Source organism: Neopelma chrysocephalum, unplaced genomic scaffold (genome assembly GCF_003984885.1).
Source record: "Neopelma chrysocephalum unplaced genomic scaffold, ASM398488v2 Primary Assembly neopelma1_24, whole genome shotgun sequence".
In the NCBI taxonomy this organism is placed as follows: Eukaryota; Metazoa; Chordata; class Aves; order Passeriformes; family Pipridae; genus Neopelma; species Neopelma chrysocephalum.
In genome coordinates this window covers 46,868,703-46,882,171 of record NW_020897693.1, presented here as the reverse complement: position 1 = coordinate 46,882,171, position 13,469 = coordinate 46,868,703, and the positions used below count along the sequence as shown (strand labels likewise).

The 13,469-nt window shown below is 46.4% G+C and overlaps 1 protein-coding gene across 2 annotated transcripts in view; it reads right to left on the bottom strand.

Annotated features, from left to right (window-relative positions):
* RCOR1 (REST corepressor 1) overlaps positions 1 to 12,910 on the bottom strand; it is an 82,308-nt gene extending 69,398 nt beyond the window's left edge. The window contains exons 1-3 of one of the 2 annotated variants that reach the window (XM_027674005.1): positions 12,831 to 12,910; positions 12,362 to 12,541; positions 12,206 to 12,265 (exon numbers count right to left, since the gene is read on the bottom strand). In XM_027674005.1, coding sequence (XP_027529806.1) covers positions 12,206 to 12,265; positions 12,362 to 12,541; positions 12,831 to 12,879 — 289 coding nt within the window. In that variant the 5' untranslated portion in view covers positions 12,880 to 12,910. Of the gene's footprint in view, positions 1 to 12,205; positions 12,266 to 12,361; positions 12,678 to 12,830 lie in introns of those variants that run through there. The other variant, XM_027674006.1, reaches the window with a different exon arrangement.
* Positions 12,911 to 13,469: the final 559 nt, after the last annotated feature.

Here is a 13,469-nt window from a genome sequence, read left to right as displayed (position 1 = left end):
CATAGTCACTGGAAAGGTTTTCCCTACCTGTCTCTCTCAGAGCCCCCATTGCATCTCCTCCCACCCCCTCACCCAGAAGACACTGAAATAATTTCTCCACCCAGTAGTTTCCTTCTCTCAAGTTGAAACAAAAGGACATGCTGCTGCTACAGAAGTATTGCTGTGGGCAACACAGCAGCCGCAGTGGAGTGAGAGATAACCAAACAGGGCAGCATTCCACCAAACTAAGCTGGAGACTTGGTTCCAAGAGAAGCCTGGTGTCTGCTCCAAGAGCCTCTTTCACAAGGGCTCAGGTAAGAGGGCATGAAACAGTCCCCTTCCCAGCAAGCTTCAGAGCAATAAGGACTGCTTCCAAGCCTAATTCCCCAACATCTCATTTATTTGTTTTTATGATCTCTAAAAATATTCTTATGTGGGATTTAAGAAGTTCTGTCTTTATTTCTCCTCCCTTCTTCAAAATAACTTCAGCAAGGTGAGTACAATAGAAAACATCAATTTGCTTAAAGTAACTACTCACACACACACTTTAAACAGCTTCAGCATTTATAAAGGTCTTCTCAATTGACATCCATCCTTTCAAAACAGTAGTAGCCAGTCTCAGATTGTCAGGCAAAGCAAGTGCTGCCCATCTCCACACTGGAGCAGCACATGGATGTTCCTCAGGCACTAGTTTCACCAGAGCAAACTGCAAGACCTCCCAACTCAAATCACCTTTGCTTCTGCTCCAGTAGAAAAAGTCATTTTTCACCCAAATCTACAAATATACTCCTAAACCTTTGCCAATTTTCAGCCTGCTGGCAGGACGGCTGGATTTGTGCCTGCCCGGTTTGCACCACAAGGACTGCGCCTGACCTGTGTGGAGGACAGCTTGCTGTTTTAGCTGAAACTGCCCAAGAAAAAAAACTGATCCCACATACTCACAATCCCAAGCAAATCTTGGGGGGAATACCATCTTAAGAACCAAACCAAGAGGACTACAAACCCACCCAAAATACAGAAAGAGCTAGAGCACAATGCAGCAGTTTCCCAGAGAGCGGACCCGCTTCTCAGAGCCAGTACACACAGGAGGGAACAATTTGTCAAGCAACTCAGCTCTTGGGCTGAAATCCAGAGGACAGCTCTGAAAAGTCATCCCTTTGCCACCAAGTTCCCACCAGCAAGCCTCTCTCCCAAGTTATTCGATACTTGCATAAAGCCTAACAGGGGAAGAGAGCTGATGAGAACTTCAGATGAGATCCAGCTGTACCCTCCCAGCTCCCCTCAGCACACAAAACCATGAGCCCAAGGCTGAGACTGCAGCAAAAAGAAAAGCTCTTCAGAGCACTTGCGTGTCCTCACTGCATCAAAACTCACTGCTCGTAGATTTAAGTTAGTCAGCAACCTCAAGGTTTGCTTTACTCACAAAACAGGCAAGGAGACCTCCCCTCTCTCCAAATTCACAGGACAGCCTTCAGAGCTACTCTGGGCAACTCAGCCTCAGTGCCCATCAGGCAGGGGCTGGCTAGAGGTTCCAGACAAGTGCTCAGTCGGCTCCCAGGACAGCTCTGGCTGCAGGAAAGATCAGCTCTCTCACCTTTCTCACACATCTGTTTGCTCACAGCAGCAACAGGTCAGAAGAGTAACACTACTGTCCAGAGAGACAGATGCTCTACCAGCTAAAGTGGGGGGAAGCATGTGCTCCTACAGGAGCAAGCAGCACCTTGAGGCTTCCACAGGAGAAGCTGAAGCTGAAATTCTTCAGTGATAAAAAAAAAAAAAAAAGCCTTAAGGAGCCTGAAAAGACAAAAACGTCACCGCCATGTAAATGGTTGAAAAGCAAGTGGACACCATGCACAGAGACGCAGGAAAGATGTAAAAGAGGCTAAGGGACAGAGTCCTGCTACATTTTTCCCTCTTTTAGTGCAAAATTGTAACAAAGTAAAAATCATGACCACTTTCTCCCAACCTGAGAGAGAACTTGCAACAACAACTACAATGAAGCTCAGACATAGGTGTCTCTTCTGGAGAGACAAAGTACCGGAAAAGAGGGCTCAGGAACACAGAGAAGAGCACAGAAATCCAAGCAGGCCTGAGTTAGTAAGAGGGTGGACAGATAGGATATAAAAACTGTGCTAAAAATCTAATGAAAGTGGGAGAACCACAAACAGCAACTTAGGAAACAAAAAAAAAGGGCTTAGCCACACTACATGAAAGCAATCTTTTCTTATAAGAGTTGACTGCAAAAACATTTGGGGCAAACCCACCAAGTAGGCTTTCTCCCCAGAAGCAAGTAATTTTTGAAAGGACAAACAGGGACTGCCGTTTGTAAGGGTGGTCGGAGGGAAAAGGGATAGCAGTGAGGCAAGGTGCAAAGAGAAAACAACTTCAAAGCAATTTCTGTGGGAGGTTAAATTAGGTAAGAGTGTATTTTGCTTAGAAAGAAAAAGAGCAGGTGGTAATTGGGAGCATCTCTATAAATGGCCTTATTCCAACAGGAATGACAGTTACTGCACAGCAAATGTTTATAAAATAGAAAAGATCCGTTTAAACGAGTGGCCAGAGCATAACTAATTACTGCTGTGATACAGGAAGCCAACAGCTGCAGGGACAAAGGCAGGCTGGAGCACAGCCCTCAAGAAGCATACGGGGCCCATCGCTCCCTTAAAGTTTGGGTCTCCAATTCCCTTTGGGCCCCTATAATGTGCCATACGTCCTTGGTCAGGCATTGACAACAAAAACAACATGAAGGAGTGGGCTACCCTTGTTTCTTGAGCATCTAGTGCCAAAACACAAGCTTGGGACAAAGCGGCTTATCAACAAGTTAAAAGGTCTACACCAGTTCATCCAGCACATGAAAGCAGCTGCACCAACAGTATGCAAAAGCAGTGCAAGTTTTGAAGGTGTTTACCTTGCCTTAGCCATAATTTTAAGTTTTTACAGCCAGAGTTTAGAAATGATCTTGTGATATTTTAAGCCTATGACCTTTGTTTAGAGTGTATGTCACTTTGAGCAGTATCTATTTTAATGCAGGCTAAAACTTTTAGACTATCCGAGCGGCACAATGGTTCTGCATTGGGGGGCACATCACTTTACTTCGCAGCACTTGGTTTTTTAGAAAAGGTGGCGTCAAAACCTACCTGCTGAAATTCCCACCACCTCCCCAACCACCACATACTCATGATTCAGATGTGCAAGAAGGATTTGTCCCAAGGTGAGGGGGCATGTTTGGGGCTGGTTTCATTCTGCCAGCCTAAAGACAAAGACTCAGAATTTGAGGTGAGCCAAGTTGTCTTTCCCCACAAGAGGTACAATATCTGGAGTGGGGGTTTTTTGTTGTTGTTTAGACTACTTAATCCACACATTGAGCTGGGTCTGCCTAGCAACAAGTTAGAGTTTTAAACTTGTATCATCCTACTTGTGTTCCCATGGCTACTGTCATGAACGGTGTGGTGGCAGCTGCACAAATCAGCACAAGGGTCCCAGGAGGGACATCTTTAAAATTCCCAGACAGAAAACAATACTGAGAAAGTACAAATGCTACACCTGGTATGCCTGCCTGCCTTTACAGCCCCTACTCCTCCCAAAAGCACCCACACCAGCTCCCTCCTAAGGATGGAGGGATATCAGCCATAGAAATAGATGTGCACACTGGTATGTACTGATCATTTTACACTCTTTGGAACAAAAAAGCTTGGGTTACAGATGCGGCACTTTTAGCTTCTCACACAGCTGTTAGCAACCTAAATGCAGAACCACGTACAGCTCCAGCCACCAGTGCCTGCTACATGGGGCAGTGAGCTCTCAACAAAGGGTGAGGAGCAGCTGAAAAATTCCACCCCCCCTCGTTCCCATCCACACCTGGCCAAAACTCAAACCAATGTTATTGATGAGAACAGAGGGATGAGTTTAGAGACACAAAGAAAGTGGGAAGTCAGAGGCAAAAGAAAAAACTCCCCATTTCAATGCAAGCTGCAAGTAAAAAGTTGCTTCAAAAGCAAGGCTCTAATGTGGACCAGATTTTCCTACTCCTGCCACTTCAGTTCTTCTAGAGGGAAGGCCATTTCCTACTCAAGAGAGGTTTTTCTTAGTCTTTATTCATGCCCAAACCCCTTGTGTAACTAGAATCTCTACGTGCCCTCCCCAGGGACCAGTTACCAGGGGAGGGTAGGCATTGTACCCCTGCATGCGAGCCTTGTTTACATGTATTCCTTAGGGATTTCTGAACCCAGAAGCCACAACTACGATTACACATTTGTTACACTGTGCTTTCACACTAGGCTTATAAAGCCTAGAAGGACACCAGTTCAAGGTCATGTACATTAATAATTATTTTCAATACCAAACTTTCAAATCAAAGTCTCTGTATGAACTCAGGCTCAACCTGATAAGACATCCAGTCATCTAAAAGTACATGCACCTGCTATCACAACAGGTTATTAAAGATACCTATAGACAGCAGAACTAAAAAGATGCAATAGACAGCCATGTGGTTAATTAGGCAACGGTACTACAAAAATAAGCTGTTGGCTCTCTCAGGTTTTGTGAAATCCATCCAGGTGAAGAGCATGGAGATAAGGGAGGTGGCAAGGAAGATAAAATAACTTTAAGGACAAAAAGTCACAACCTTAAACTCCTGCCCCTAATGGGGTAGGGGGATATTTTTGTACAGACACACCTAGTTACAGACACAGAGTACCTATGCGACCCTACTGATGTCCCCTAGACACACCTGCATGATAGGAGGACAGGGTTGAAGGGGAAGAATAGACTAGAATTTCCTCCTGGGAGTGGATTTTTGCAATTTTATCACACTGTTGCAGTCTCCTGCCCCCAGAGAGGCAACATTTACCTATACTTCCTTTATCGAGTTCAAAGAGCAAGCTACTGCATAGAGCTGAATTTAAGATACTTGGAAAGGCAGGTTAAACCCACTTGTTTCATCTCAAAATTTTACTTGAGAAGTAAAGTAAATTTATTGAGTTCGACCTACAATACTTAAAGGCAGTCCCATCACAATGTGTTGCATTTCAAAACAAAGAGTGAGAAGAGCACAAAAGCAGCCCAGTTCTCCAATATGCTGGAGAAACTGTCACTGCCTTGACTAAGGCTGAGCACATCCTCTTGCATTTCAAAAAGCACAAAGTCATCAAAACTTTCACACGGAACAATAAATTAAAAGCTTGTAAAATTTAAAGAAATAAACACCTCATCCAGCATTCCTTAAAAAGTATTTTTTAAGATCAAGTTTAGTTTACAAATCAACTCCATATTTTCAAGAACTGAATTTCAAACTGCTCTTTCCAGTTTAAACACTTAAGAACACAGGATTGCTCATCTTGTTATCCTGTCAAGTCAAAGCCTCAGAAGACAAGGTCACCCAGTGCAGAAAGAGGTACAGACTTCCTAGGAAAGGGGCATGCTCTAACTATCCCAGAGTTTTCTTTTTTATTTGGTCTCCAGGCTCAATCAACTACGAGTCAACATGTCTCAATCTCACCTTACACTTGGAATGGGTAAGGCAAGCCTTGGCCACAACCAGAAATTGTCCTGTGCGAGGGAAGCAGGGACTAGCACTAACCACAAGTTTCTGAGGAGCCAGTTACTTCACATTCACCTGCCTGGCACATATTAAAAAATTACATATTCAAGTTACAACACAGTTAAACACACACAAATGTCCACCAAAGCACTGTCATCTATACCACTCTGAAGGTATGTGACAGGACTAGAGCCCACTATAAGCCGCATTATACCGTGCGCCTTGATCACAGAGGCAAAGATTTCCGAGCTAATTATAATGACTAATCACAGGGAGCTCTAAGCCTTCACTTGGCCAAGTCACAGACCTAACTAGGACTGAAAACAAGAGTTTTAAGAGCACCTCATTAAGCAGCAGGAACCAACTATGAAGAACAAAGCAGTCACTCTACCTAGTATTAATTCCAGTCCAGCCATTAATACATTTGTCAGTACATGAGACAGCTATTACCTCCACATACAAACACTGCATGTGCCAGGCAGGGAAGGAAGCCACAGGCTTTGGCTACACCGAGACCTGTTTGTTTACTACAGCATTAAGGTTTGAGAAGGATGTTCTCGGTACTATTTGAATAATGAGAAAGCTCCAAAGCCATGCCTTGAAATATGTTCGAGTGGGAGTTGTGCTCACCACCAGAAGCCTCTGAACCTCTTCACAGGATGAGTGAACAGGCTGGGCAAAAGCTGACTACAGAACAATGTAGGCTTAAAAATGGTCTCCCTCAGGTGAGCAGCCCAGAGGTAAAAAAGATACGGCATCAAATCAACAGCTGAACTCCTGCTGAGGTGCCAGAGATATGGATAATGAAGTTTCCAACTTGAGCACGACTCTTTCTCCAGGGTGGAATTTGAAAAACAGAGGATAAGCTGAAGTGTCAGTACCTACATGTCAGCTTCGTTCTCCTAACGCAGTAGCGGGAGCACGCTCTCTCCTGCCATGGTGATTGGACCAGCAGCGAGCACCACTGACAGAATGAGATGAGACAGACTCACCCACACACCAGCAGAGTTGCCAGCACAGAAAGGAGGCAGCAGGAGTCACCTTCCCCCTTCCCCAAGGCCACAGGGGACCAGCCTGACCTTGAGAACCCCTTCAGACTGTACCTAAATGCCTATGGGGTTAAGACAAAAAGACAAGGGTTTGGCAACAACTTCTGGTGGAGCGCCTATTGAGGACCTTCTCATCTGCTCTGCACTGCAGCGCACACAGAGAGGCTGTGACCTCTGAGGAAGAGGACAAGACAAATATAGCCCTTGAGGAAGTATGGGGTTGAGCAGACAACCAGGGGGAAAAACTCCTCCTCTCCCACCAGTTTAAGAGAAAACCTGCAAGACCTAAATTTTCCACCACCTAATTCTGAAAACACACTCTTGTTGGGCATGATGCACATCTCAAACAAGAGTGAAAGACTCAAGGTGCACATGGTTTACCAAGACACCAGGCAGCCTCTGCCAGCCCAAACACACTGGGCATTAGTTCATTATGGTTTGATATTTCTGATTAGATCAAACTCTTCCTTCTTTTCCAAAGGGATTGTTGAACTAAGGGAGTTCCTGCCTGTTGTGTTTAAGGCATAGTCATTTGAGGAGATGAGATAGCTTTCCAGGATACCAGTATTTCCAGTTTCAGGAGTTTGGTTTTGACTCTTCCACTTGCTTAGACGGAGATTGCAAAGTCTCACCTGAAGAGGACTTCTTTTTTCCCCCCATCCCCTTTCATGAGTCCGTTCATCCAAACACCATTTTCTCTTACAGCCATTAATACTCATAGACTACTCACAAACTATTAGGACTGTGAGGATCAGGACTAGCAGCAAACAAAGAAACAGAACAAGCTGGCTGGGAGTTGGACTTGTGAAGTGGAAGTCATAAGGGGGCTTTTAACAACCTCTTGTTTAAGGGCTACAGTCCCACCTGCATAGGCCAATAGGTGCTTCTGCCCAGAACCCCGTGAAGCAGCTGATGATACAACCTAATAAAACATGGCCTTTGCAACCACCAGAGCAATACAGCAATTCTAGGGGAATCAGCCACCTAGGGGCTGTCCCAAAATTATACTTTCAACCTTTGACCCTAAGTAGGCAGAGGGTGGGCACATTTTATCAGCAAGAATTGGGTGGATGGATGAATGCATCAGTTTCCTCCCCCAGGACACAGCCATGCTACCACTTCCCCACAGGGAGCAGGCACTCCAGATCAGAAAAGCAGACTATGTTGTTGGGGTTCCTTTACTCCCTCTTTGACCCAACTACACTGACAGAGTTTCTCACTACATTGAAAAGGGTTGCTGGTCCCCCCCCTCCCTCCTCATTTTTTGGTCAGGAATATCCACTGTTTGTGCAGGAGCACACAGAGCACAGCTAACAGTGAGCACCAGAGAATGAGCTCCTCAAGGACTAGTGACATTAGTGAGCACCCTCCAGTAGGCTTTTCTGAATCGAGAGGTGAAAGCACCTTCCACCATTTTTACTTTAATTCTTATGGTACAACAACAAAAAAGCAGGAGAAGAGCAGCATTGCAAACAAGGGATTGAAGTCTCCCAAGTGACATACATCCTAGATTTGCATTTCTACAAGACACTATTGAGTCAAACTTGCTTTTCCTCATCTATTTCCACTGGAAAGAGCCCCACAAGCTGTTTTTCAAAGATGACCAACACAACCACTGTCCAAAGATACAAGATGTGGCATGTATTTTTAATGCCATTGCAACAAATAAGGAAATCTGAAGTTTTAATGCTATAAAGGAGAAAAAACCCAAAAACTTCATCTGCCTTCAACAGAAGTCAAAATTTAGAAGTAACTGTTCTCTCAAGGGAGTTATTTAACACTTCTCAAAATTATGGCAGTTTTAATCTTCAGTTAAATTCATTGGCTGTGTTAAAGTGCTCATTAATGCTTTCTTCCTCCTATATTCAGTGTTCCAACAGCATAAGTTAATAAGCAACAAATACAATGGTCAAGTACAATATCAGAGCTTCCCCATATGAAAGATTTTTTTTTAGCTTTAGGATATGCAATGTTTCCTTTCACTGAGTTTTTCCATTAACAAGACATGTGGGTTTCATTTGTATGGATTAAAAGAATCATAATAGTTTTCCCTCTTCAAAACCTTCCGTGTCTCAGTTTCAAAACTCCCAAGAAATGCTGACCTACCAATATCAGCCTTTGTTTAACGTACAGAATTTTTGGCTGGCAAACATTTGACTCTGAGCTCTAATAAGACAAGAAATAGCAGACAAAACAGCAATTTTTCACATCACATATGTGAACTCAAGGCCAAACAGTGAAATAGAGCAGAAGTGCAAGTTTTACTGAGTCTAGTGAGCTCTGACATGAGATTTTCAGCCCAAAAAGTTTTGCCTACTCTTCTCTCAAGCTGAATTGGCTTCTTTAGTATACACATGGCCTCTGAAAAAGCTCTGCCTTTACAGTACAGTTATTCTTATATAAATAATAACAGAGGTGTAAGTACTGTAACAACAATAATAAAAAAGTGTACGTTTTTGAGAGAATAAAAGAAGTGGGATCAATGCAGTGAGAACTTACTTTCTCAAAGTAAGGAGAAACTGGGATAGGTAAAAAAGCTAGCAACATTAACTTTGGCAAAGAACCTATAAGCTCTGCCAGCACATGGAATAGGCCTTGCCACCGTAAAGAGATTTACTAAAGGAACTGAGAGTAAGAATCACCTCTTACAGAGGATTCCAGCCACAAGCATTTTTACAGACAAAGAATCACATCAGGCCCTTCCTTGGCCACTGGCACAGCAAGTTTTAGCCACAAGGAATATTAAAAACTAACACCAAGGTATTTTAATCCAGAATGCGAACTTGTCATTTTCTGGTTCCAAGGATGAAGCAAAAACAAAGAGGCACAACCCTTAACCATTTTCCTCCTACTCTACTTAAACAGGGAAGAGACAAGCACTTTCTATCCTTCTCCATGCTAACAAAAAGGTGGTGAGGTCCCTTTCCTGTCTAAACCTAGGCAATCATTGAGAACACTCTCCACTTTCAGGCCATACCATGTAGTAAATTTTTTCTCTTCTCTGGCTATTTCATTTATGAAATCCAAATCGACATCCTGCCTTGCTCTACCTCTCTTTTTTCCTGTAGCTTCACAGAAATGGATTTCAGAAAAGCTTTCCTAATTTCACTGCTCTTTGTAGCAGCTCCCATGTGGCTGAGAAGTGAAACAAAATTAAAGGCTTTCTCTGCCCCTCTGCATGGGGACAGAGGAACACCCACATAAGAATGCTGATGTAAGAATCAGTAGTTACAGATATACCTCAAGCCAAACACAAAGTATAGCTGAGCATTAAATTAAAAAAAAAAAAAAAGAAATACACACAAGGCCTGGTCTGTGTTATTTTCCCCTCAGACACAGCCACAGAGGCACAAGCACTCCACATTTTTCCCAGCCAGCTAACCTGAAGGTGAAAGCCTCCACAACTCAACAACAAACAACCTTCAAGCTTCAGGATCCTTTGGTCAAGCAGCCCCTCAAATTTCTACAGAGAAACAGACCCAACATCTGTGCACTCTGATAACACTATTCCATAGATTTAACTTTCTAAATTACCAGCAAGACAGGACAACTTAATAGTTTCAGTCAAACGGTCTTAGCACAGCACGTTAGGCTTATTTAGGGTTTTCTTTCTTAAAGAGAGAAAACAAAGAGACATAACAGATGCACACAACTTGGCTTTTAGCCTTTGGGACCAAGAAGAGATGACAAAATTCAGGGAACAACCTGGCATTGCAAAATTATTCCTGGGTAGTTCCACAAGCCAGGAAATCAACTCTTCGATACCCAATCAGACAAAAGTTCACCCCAAACTTCTTACCTAACAAGTATACTTTTAAGAACCAGAGTAAAAAATAGAGACCAGTACAGGAGGATCTATCTGATGTCCATTCAGGTCATCAGACGACTGGTCATTCACTTCAGGTGAACCTACTGTGAGCTTGCCATATTACACTGTGTACTCAAACACTGGTACCTGCTGATCCTGTGTTAGCGTACATATTACTCAGAAAAAAATTTGTTTCTTCACATCACACACTTCCCCTCTCCCTCCTACTCCACACAGCACAAAAAGCAATAACCTTTGTATAGGTCACTGTATGCCTGTGAGTTTAAACCATAACAATGTACAGCTGAGCACATAACAGTGAGGAAGGGGCTCACAGTATTTTTCCCCCTCCGTCTATTATGTTACAGAAATGAATTGCACAAAAGAGCATAATTCTCCGGGGTGACCGAAAAGCCCAAGTATTATTGTGATACGTGGCTGAATAGCCAGTGTGATGCACGTTGTGTGTGTTACAGAAATGTTGCGTTTGACCTACAGATTGAAAACCAGTGTCAACTGCTGCCTAACTAACAGCTCCCCCTCCCTTCCCCCCCTTCTCCTCCTCCTCCTCTCCCCGCCCGCCACCTTTTTCCTCCTGGTCAACCAAGAAATGGAGCTCCCATGTGCCAAGACCTTGCATCTTATTTTGTCACGAAAACGAAGGGGGGAAGGGGTGGGGAAAAATTATTCTGTGAATAAATACAAGTAATACTGAACTTGAGAAAAAAAATCCTCTTCACCCTCCCCCCACCCTGAGACCTGAACAGTTAAGAACAAACATACTTAATAATAAAAAAGGTATCCAACATTAGTGCACAGTCTGAGGATGACCCACGAGAAACCTTTTTCCTGAACCCACACAATAGTAACTCTGAGCATTATTCGATAAAGAGACACCGTGGCTTTCCACACTATTCTTTTTGTTTTAAGGCGAGAGGTGCGGAGGATTCAATTAAGTTTGGGCTGGGCAAAGGGACAACTCCAAACGCTAGGATCTCCAGGCAGGAGGAGGGTTTTCGCTGGCTTCAACCTCCACTTACAAAGGAACAATACAAAAAAAAAAAAAAAAAAAAAAAGAAAAGCTTAGATTTCAAACTAAAGAGGTCAACAGCCTGTCTTTCTATACACGGAGATACATCAGTACTAACGTGCTTCCAGCACCTGCCTTTCAGCACAGCCCCAATTCCTTTGTTTGCTCAAAATTTGCTTCCATACCACTTTAAATTAGCTTACAAAGAACCGCAGCGGAATAGCTGGAACGTGAAACAATAATTTTTTTGGAGGAGGGAGGCGAGCAGCTTCTTAGGAAGAGAGAAAATTAAAATACAGACCCAAGTCACTTCTAAACACCTTCGAAAAAATATTTGTAACTTGATGTCTTCTAGTTCCACACCTATCACCGAGACTACAGAAACACGAGTTCAGGAGAAGATAGAACAAAAAAAAAAAAAAAAAAAAAAGGGAAAGAAAGAGAGAAAGAAAGAAAGAAGAAGAAAAAAAAATCCCACCCAACTGCCATCTCCTGCCTCCTCCAGCCCTGCCAGCTTCCCTGTTCCTCCCTGCCTGCAAAGCGCCCTCTGGAAAGCATCGAGACTTCTTTTATCAACCGTGTGCGTTGGGGAAGGGGGGAGGAAGGGGGGGGTCCTTGTTCTTGCTCTGGGTGTTTGAGACTAGAATTAAGGGAGGATTATTTTTGGACCCCTTTCGATGAGAGGAGCCCCGGGTACCCCACCCCCCACCCCCCACGGGGCTCCGCTCATCGGGAGGGGTCCAAAGCACTGGATGAGGGGGGAGGAGTTGCCCCCCCCATAAAATATAATAAAGACTTACCGGGGTCGAAATCAGGGACCACCGCCTGGTACTGCGGCCCGACCCTCATTCCGCCGCCAGCTGAGGGAGGCAGAGGGACAAGCGTTACCCGCGTGGGCCCAAGCGGCCCCTTCACCCCCCCCCAAAAAAAAACCCACCCCCCCTCCCGCTCCTCACCGTGCTCCTCATCGCTGGAGGACCCCGAGCTCCCCTCCTCCCAGGAGTTCCCGCTGCTGTTGCCGTTGGGGGCGGCGGATAAACTTTTACTGCCGCCGTTGTTGTTATTATTCGCCCCGGCGGCGTTGTGGTTCCTGCCCCGCCGTTTCCCCGAGACCTCCGGGCCCTTCTCGATCATGGCTGGCATTTAGGGGAGGAAGGGGGGGGGGGGGGGGAAGAAGGGGAGGGGGGGGGGCAGAGGGTTTAAAAACGGGGGGGGGGGGGCTGTGGGAGGCGCCAAGGGCGGGCGGGAGCCGGGGCGGGCCGGGCCGGTGCGCGGCGGTGGCGGCGCTGCTACATCCCCCACCGCGATCGCCCCGAACTTTGAGGCTCATCCCAGCCCTGCGCTGGGACTCCGCTCAACCTGCGCTGCTGCCCGCCGAGGGCCCCGCCCCTCCCGCTCCCGCCGCTGCCCATTGGCCGAACCTACATTTTGGGAGGCCATCCCGCTCGCCCATTGGCCGGCGCCGCCTGTCCATCCTGGCGGCCCCGCGCTTCCGTTCGCTGGGCGCGGCGGGGGCGGAGCGCGGGCCGTGCGTGTGTGCTGGAGCCGCGATCTCTCCGCCCGGCGATACCTCTGCTCCCCGCTCCCCCGCTCCGGGCCGAGCGGGGGAGAGGCGGGCCCGCAGCTCCCGCCGGGGAGCCTCTCCTCGGCCGCTCCCCCGGCCCGGCCCGGTTCCGCCGCCCCGCCGGGAACTCAGTCCCGGGAGAAGCGTGGCGAGGGACTACTTTTCCCCCCCCAGCCGCCTCCCCCCGCGGCGGAAGGTTACGGCGCGGTTTGAATGGGATTCCCTACAAAGCTCAGTTTCCCTGGGGGATCTGAGCCCGGCGGGGTTGGAGGTTTGTTATCCTCGTGTTCGGGACGGCTCCTGCCGGCAGCACCGGCCTCAGCCCGCCGAGGGCAGAGGTGTCCCGTCGGCCGGAGTGGGGCGGCCCCGCCAGAGCGGTGCCGAGGTTGCGGGACGGCGCTGGGGCTGGGGGCGCTCCTGCTGCCCCGAGGGAACAGCAGCATCCTGCCGGGAAGTGGGACCGCACAGACGGGGGTCCGCGGTGCAGCCCCGCCCGCAGG